The sequence below is a fragment of the Nicotiana attenuata genome, unplaced genomic scaffold (genome assembly GCF_001879085.1).
Source record: "Nicotiana attenuata strain UT unplaced genomic scaffold, NIATTr2, whole genome shotgun sequence".
NCBI classification, from domain to species: Eukaryota; Viridiplantae; Streptophyta; class Magnoliopsida; order Solanales; family Solanaceae; genus Nicotiana; species Nicotiana attenuata.
Genome location: NW_017671885.1, coordinates 232,669 through 240,895, shown reverse-complemented (window position 1 = coordinate 240,895; position 8,227 = coordinate 232,669). Strand labels below are relative to the sequence as shown.

Sequence of the window (8,227 nt, the reverse complement as noted above, 5' to 3'; positions counted from 1 at the left end):
TTTTATTGCATATTTGACTATTTTTAGTTAATATAATATAATATAATATAAATATAATATATATATATATATATATATATATATATATTCACGGAATTGAATTAAAGATAATTTAAAATTATAGATAAGTTCTAAAAATTCGAATTTTATTTAAAAATAAAATTTATCTTTTTTTATCATTGTTATCATACTTAGGTTAATGGTCATATATGCAATAATGTTAGGAAACTTTTGTTATTTTTTTCTAATTATTTAAATACTACTTCGCCCTGACAAAAAAACCTACTACTCCATATAACTATAAAACTCTTTCCACATTTTAAAATCTATAAGTATAGTTCTTTGAAACATTGTATATTTGAATAAAACGAAATTCTTTTAAATAAAATGTAATATATAGGCGACACACGTATATGTTTATCTAAATAAACAAAAAAGAGTTTAACAAAATCAAATAAAGTTTACTTACATATATAATAAGTAAACATGCATGTTTGTAGAAATAAACATTACAAATCAGTTCAATATTAAAAAAAAAAATTGTTTCTCTTTTCTTCTCTTGAAGAAATATTTGTCTTCGAACGGTCAATCTGCGGATTCCAAATGGACAGTCAAACAAATAACAAAAACTTTTGCGCCTATATACAATTGCTATCATTTATTGTTAATGTTAGCACATGTCAAGGAATTGAAGGGTATAAGTTTGAAACCCTTCATTTAGAATGTAGCGTCAAGCCAATATTGCAGAGGGTATAATATTTTTTCGTTGAGAATATTCAAGTTTTTTGAAATCATTTAGCATTATGTGAAAGATTTTTTTTTTTCAAACTCAACAAGAAGAAATTCGTTCTAATTGAAAGGTTCGATAGCTTACTTTAAGTTGTAACAAAGAGCATATATAAAGAAAAATGGTATGACGTGACTACTTTTTGTAAAAAATGAAAAAAACATATTCGAAAAAAACTCTTTACATTTTTTTTAATTCAAAGAAAATAAAAAGATAAGATACTTTTTGAACCTTGTAGAGAGTTTTAAATTTTTAATAATAAGAAGTTATATCAATGGATAAACTCACAAAAACCTGAAATCTTATGGAAATTTACATAATTTCGGCCATATTTGTTTTTTACTTTATCAGCTATATTAAATAGATGATATAAACCGGCAACACAACGATTATGCACATATTATATATGGATTATATATAAATTACCATCAATCAATTTTTTAAATTTTAAGTGATTCGCGTGAGCCCTATTTAGGCTGATTAGATAAAGCCAAAAGAAAAATATGAAATAATTTTCAACCAAAGACTAAAAATATAATTAAAGTTCATATGTTATACAATTTTTATTAAACTCATTCCTTTTATAGTGAATAAAATTAACTTTTTTTTAACAAAAGAAATTAAGACATAAACATAAGATTAAAAAGAAAAATAAATATTGAAAAAATGTTAGAAAGATCTATAAACGCCGGAGAAATATAAAGATCGACAACAAAATTTGCTTCTTATCGTTTTCATTCTTTGTTAAGTATAAAAAATGAAAGTTAAATCTCATCGATTTCAAATATATTTTTTTCAACTCAAATACATAGCTTATAAGATAAGATAGGTTTTGATTTTCTTTTTTAATTTACAGTTATGTATCTTTTTTAACAAAATCAATTATACTATCAAACTGGATAGATATTCAAATTTGATTGGGACTGCAATTTTTGAGTAATCTGATTTGAGGTTAAGCCAAGTAATGATGTTAAAAATAACTATTTGATATTTTAAGACAATATAGGGCAATATTTTTTTAATAATAATCAAACTATTTAACATTTAATTAATTCAAAGAACAAATTTTTGTATATATAGGATATTTAAAAATCTTCAAATTATGGGTAGCGATATGGAAATAACCTTAAAGTGGAGTCATAATGAAATAATGCCGGCCAAAGAAGCATTTAAATTTTTAGATAGCCGACTAAAGTGAATTTAATTAAGGATAATATCTTCACTTGCAATCATTATAAAGATAATTCATTTTATAAATATATAAATTAGTAATTGAAATTTTTAAAATAGAAAATATTTTTGAAAAGATAAAATCATACCTAATAAGGTTCAAGTCGTAGTATAAGAAGTCACGGTGGTAATCGAAGATCGTTTAATATCGTGTAACCTTTGGGCTGTTGCCATTAAATATGAGTTATTATTTTCACTCTAATGGGCTATTTTTAGGTTCCAATGACACCTATGGAGAGATACGATGCAAAAATAAGATTATACTACGAGAATAGAAAATGTTAGTCTTTTTTCATGTAAGTGCTTCTAACTAATATGTGGACGATTATCTTATTCATTATTTAGAAGGTTAAATATTAAAGGTTATTTACATATATTCAAATAACTCAGATATTTATATGGCTAATGTCCAACATATCAATATGGAGTAAAAAAAAATCAACTACAGCCACTAAAATGAGTTTTGAATTAAAGATAATTTTACCATATACTATTGACATTATTAGCTTGCCACTTGGCTTAACCATAATGTCAATTATAAATGATAACTTTCTTGCTTTAATATATATATATATAAATTTAAAATCTAAAAAATTTATATTTAAAATTATTTACACATAATTCATATAACTCAATCATAATTTAATATAATTTGTGTCAGCCATACACTTGTTAGCTCAAAAGATGTCGGGTGTCCTACTCTCTTTTGCAGTAGGCATCCAAATCCGGACCCCAATCCCCATAACTTTTTGCGGACTTAAAAACTTTTATTAAATCCACCTAATAATAATTTGGCGGACTTCAAAACTTTTATTAAATCCACCTAATAAATATAATTCTTGCCTCACTAGGTCAACAAATTGTCGCCGGAGAAAATTGAGAAAGCTATTATACAAAAATGGCAGCGATAGCCGTTGGTGACATTATTCCCGATGGAACTGTATCTTACTTCGACGAGCAAGATCAGTTGCAGAGCGTTTCCGTACACTCTCTTGCTCAGGGCAAGAAGGTCGTTCTCTTCGCCGTTCCCGGAGCTTTCACTCCCACTTGCAGGTCCTACTTTCATTTCTTCATTTTGTTTGGAATTTCTAATGGAAGAATGGAACTTTCGAGAAAAATAGTCTGATATTTGGAATTTGAAATGTTTATATATGCAGCACGAAGCATGTGCCTGGGTTTATTGAGAAGGCTGACGAGTTGAAATCTAAAGGCGTGGACGAAATTCTCTGCATTAGCGGTATGTTTCTTCTCCTCAATTATAATCTGTGATGTAGAATTTTATTTCTTTGGTTTTGCTTCACCAAGAGGATTTCTAACTATTTTTATGCCGAAAGCTTAGAATTTCAACAAGTTCTTTTGTCTTATCTAGGTCTTTCTATGATTTTTACTGACTTTGTTTCAATTTATGTGACACAAGAAGAAAACCATTCTATATTTTGAAAATAACTTTTAACTTTAAAATTCTCTTTTTATCCTTAATTAGATTATTTATATCCAAACAAATGTCCATTTCTTGTTCTGGACCATAAGTTTCAAATTTTTTTAATTTCTTGAAATCCATACTTGTTCCTATGCTTGCAAACTCGACTTTACTGTAATTACCAAAATTGTGTCTTTGTTCAGAAAAGTGTATCCCAGGACGGGCCCCAACTGTAATTATTAAGTTTTTAGGTGTATTGTTAGTTCAGAATATTTCATCCGGTATCCTTTTTTGAACTGGTATTTTAATTTTGTTTACTTTTTAAAAAATGTTATAGGTATACTCATATAGACTCACGCTCTTCCCTTCTTCCTCCTCCTCCTATGTCGAGATTTTTTTTTTTGAGAAGGCAACAGCTTTTATAACAAAGATAAAGTAGTTTTTAGTACAAAAATTGTGGTAAGAGTAAAACATAGTTACAAGACTCCACAAAAAGAACAAAAACCTAGTCTTTTAATAGTTACAAGGACCCACTGTTGTCCACTGTAGATTCTAAATCATCTACAAGGGCTCCTTTACACCAAAGTGAAACAAAAATATATTGCTCAGAATTTGCTCTATCTTCAAAGCATATTGAGTTTCTTTCCTTCCATATTATCCACCAAATACATGCTGGAATCTTGGTCCACCATCTCTCTGCCTCAGTATAATACCTGGATCATTCCAACATGCTGTCACTTCTGTAGTTGTCTAGGGAATTGTCCAATTCAATCAACAACTTGTTGGTTACTTTGCAGTGCAGAAACAGGCAGTTGTTTGTATCAACCTCTTTTTCATCACAAATAACATGTAGAGCACTCTTCACCAGACAATCATGTGTTAGAACACCCTCTTTGACCACAAGCCAGCAGAAACATGCCACTTTAAATGGAATTTTCACCTTCCAAATGTGCTTCCATTGCCAGGGCCCTATGTGCTGGTTCCCAGAACAATTTAAGATAACATATGTTGATTTCACATAATAGACTCCTCTGTTATTTCTTTCCCACCCTGGTCTGTCATCTTGTTCCATAGGTATTCAGTAGTACCTTTGGAACTTTCTAGCAATTTGAAGAATGGGCCGGTTGTGGGCGAGGAGGGATTCGAACCCCCGACACCGTGGTTCGTAGCCACGTACTCTAATCCTCTGAGCTAGTCACTCTAGTAACCTTCCAGCCCTGTAAGCTCCATATCTCAGCCACAGTAGCTTGTGGATGCTGTACTAGATTGAAAAGGTCCGGAAATGTTTCTTTAAGACGTCTATTCCCAATCCAATCATCATCCCAAATAGAAGTTTTGGCACGATTACCCACCTTGATACTGACATTGCAGTTAAAAGTTGTCCATAGACATCTTATGGACTTCCAGACACTTGCACCATAAGAGCCATAAACTCTGGCTGTGCACCATGTGCCCCATATTTTTCACTAATTACTTTCCTTCACAAGCCGGCTCCCCCCTTAGGAAACCTCCACAACCATTTTATCAGTAGGCTCTTGTTATGTTATCTCAAATTTTTGACCCTCAGCCCTCCTTCCTTCGCTGTTAATCAGAGTACTCCACTTTACTAGATCGTAAACCTTCTTCTCCTTATTCCCGTGCTATATGAATTTCCTCCTTAAAATATTAATTTTTTTCTCAACTTTTGCTGGTAATGGAAAATGAGACATCATATAAGTAAGGAGGGAGTCTAATACACTATTAACTAAAATAGACTTCCCTGCTAGAGAGAGATAATTACTTCACTACCTGGTAAGTTTCTTTTCACACCTCTCCAACACTCCATTCCATGTCTCCTGGATTTATTTTTATGTCAAAGAGATATTTATATATTTGTTGTAGAGATTTTTTCAATTTTCGTTGATACAAAAGAAAAGAGTTGTTTAAAATAATCGCTCAAGCTATATTTATATTAATTGAAATCAAATGAGGACAAGACCACATTCATGGAAGCACGTTCGACCAATACTTGCATAGAAATATTTATTATATAATAAAAATGTATAAGGGCGTTTGATTTCGCATAAATGCGTACACTTTTAATCATCGGAAGTTGTCTGTGCTAATTAATATTGATACTGATACCACGTGGCATGTAGTTAAATTATTGAAGGTTATTTCTTACTTTTAACTTTAGGCATTTGGTGGACTGAAAAGATAATGGAGTTAGTATAGATCTCTGGGACCCACATATTTATTTAACAAACAGCCTCGATAATTCATGTTAACTGGAAGTGAAAGCAATAAGTTAAGAAACACTAAATTTCATAAAAGTCCAGTTGGCAAGCTTGCATGTGCCTCTTCCTAGCTTACTTACTCTTATTGTGTAGTAGAAAACATGTAACTTCAAGAACAAAAAAGTCACTTAGCAATAGAACCCCTTATAGTTTGAGTTTTTGGTTCTTTTGCAGAAAACTTAAATATCTTTTGGGAATATTCACGTGATTATAGGGAAAATACAATTAATCTCTTCAATCTTAAATTAGTTGGAGTCCACAATATGGAATCTCAAAAGATAACTAAAGTTGAATATTGTGGTGGAATTTCAAAATTACTTAAAATAAGACTAACCAGAACTATTTGGTATAAAATTTTCTGAATTGTATAAATCGCATCTGAAATTTAATTTAAACAGTTAGAAATGGGATGCTTTTGTTTATTTCTTATATAAGCATGCAAGGTGTCGCTCATGTGTGGGTCTAAATCTTTTCATGGCCAAGCTAGTGAAATATTTTTAGCTTATGGATGGACTTGATATCAGAAGCTTGGTCTACTCTAGCATTGTATTGAATTGTGTGAATTAGCTCGTTTAAAAGTTTAAGCTATTTGACATGGAACATATTTATTTTAGTTATCCAACAATTTTAAAGATAAAATGCAACCTTGCTAATTCTCCCAATCCTTTGAAAAACACTTTTGTTTGTAAGGAAAAGGGTACATCCAATCACCTATAGGAAAACTGTCATAGGTACAATCAAATGAAAATGTTTTCTCTCATGACTTTTCTTCCTTATCCTTCATTTACTATGACAACTTGTGATATTTTTATCCCTCTCGGGGTGCTCGAACATTTTTTTTGTCTTATGGGGTCAATGTAACCCCCTAGCCCTAAATCTGCAATTCTGCATTCTAAGGAACCCAACAGTGGTTTTTCCTACTTTTAGACCTGAACACCCAACCTAATGGTTGAAGGTGGACGATCCTTGTAAATAGGTTGTCACCCCTTTTCTTGCTGAAACATATTGGAGCTTCACATGGTTGGTGTCGGATTTGATTGCAAAACTATGCAAAATCACTACAGATCTAATAGTAGCTTCTCAATTCTAAGGTGATTTGTTCATGTACATGACTTTCATAAGTTACAAAACTGCCCTCGCGTCCTTGCCTGCTGTGCCAACATCATGCTTCATCTCGTCTTACCTTTTTCCTTTTACCTGATCTTAATATGGAGTTCTACCAAATTTCCACGCTTCATTTGTTGCAGAATTTACAGGAAGAAAATCACAATTCATTAGAAGATTCAGAAGTAGGGATGACTTTGTTATCCCAGTTTGTTTTGTTCTCAGCTGATAATTGTCTTCAATCCATAAGTAGCGAGGGGTAAAGAGTGTAGGTATATATAGCCAGCAAATATCAGGATCATTGAACTGGCTTGTGGAGATAAAAAATGGGCCAATTAAGACAGTAAGATTAGCAGGTCTTGGTAGGTGAGTGCACTGTCATCAGCAAAAATTGATCATATCTTTAGTGCAAGTACCATTTTTTTCCAGTGATTATATTTTATCCATGTCGTGGTGTCTGAATAATATGCCAGAGTGGCGCTTTCTTGCTGCTGCTTCAAGCTGCGTTCAACAGGTGGGAACTACCAGGGGAAAGAGGTGGATTGCAAATTTTTAAACATAAAAATTAAGTTGTAGCAGGTTTGTTAGCCTATGCTAAGAGCCAATGATTTCTTCTGGTGAACAGAATATAACTAAAACACCTACTAGAAGGAATGCAGCACGATAGTCATTTCTGCTGACCTTCATGTGCATCTTTTTAATCTACTATGCTTGGTGTATTGTTATGGAAATTGTTACATATTTGCTTCCTGCTGCAGTTAATGACCCCTTTGTGATGAAGGCCTGGGCAAAAACATACCCGGATAACAAACATGTTAAATTCCTTGCCGATGGAGCTGGAAAATACACTCATGCTCTCGGGCTTGAGCTAGACCTGTCTGAAAAGGGGCTTGGTGTTCGATCTCGAAGGTATGCTCTTTTGGTTGAGGACCTCAAGGTGAAAGCGGCTAACATTGAATCTGGAGGGGAGTTCACCGTCTCCGGTGCTGATGAAATCCTCAAGGCTCTTTAAGGTTCATCATTGCCTTCCGTGTGTTTTTGGCTGTATTTACATATCTTCTGGAATGTAATGCCAACAATATTTTGAAATATAAGTACTCTGGTTCTATTCCACAATATCAAAGTTTGTATGAAGAATGCTTTAATATGGTAATAAAAAACTTCTTGCTGCTCGGATTACTTGCTCCACTGTGTGTTGGAGGCAATTAAATCCGCAATGTAACAAATTGGTCCAAGGTTGAGGTGGAAACATGTTAATGTTGATGTGGAAACATGTTAATACATGTGTACACTGTACACCACTCAAATCTTTCAAAATAATATCCTAAAAAGAGTATGCCATATATTAGATGCAAAGGAGGAACTTTCGATAATGTTGATGCTACCTTCATTTATCACTGATATTCAGAA

The 8,227-nt window shown here is 32.3% G+C and overlaps 1 protein-coding gene across 1 annotated transcript; it reads left to right on the top strand.

Annotated features, from left to right (window-relative positions):
* Positions 1-2,852: 2,852 nt before the first annotated feature.
* On the top strand, positions 2,853-8,003 carry LOC109210726 (peroxiredoxin-2B). Its single transcript, XM_019374178.1, has 3 exons — positions 2,853-3,070; positions 3,175-3,254; positions 7,576-8,003. The coding sequence occupies exons 1-3, from the start codon at positions 2,916-2,918 to the stop codon at positions 7,827-7,829; spliced, it is 489 nt and encodes a 162-aa protein (XP_019229723.1). The 5' UTR covers positions 2,853-2,915; the 3' UTR covers positions 7,830-8,003.
* Positions 8,004-8,227: the final 224 nt, after the last annotated feature.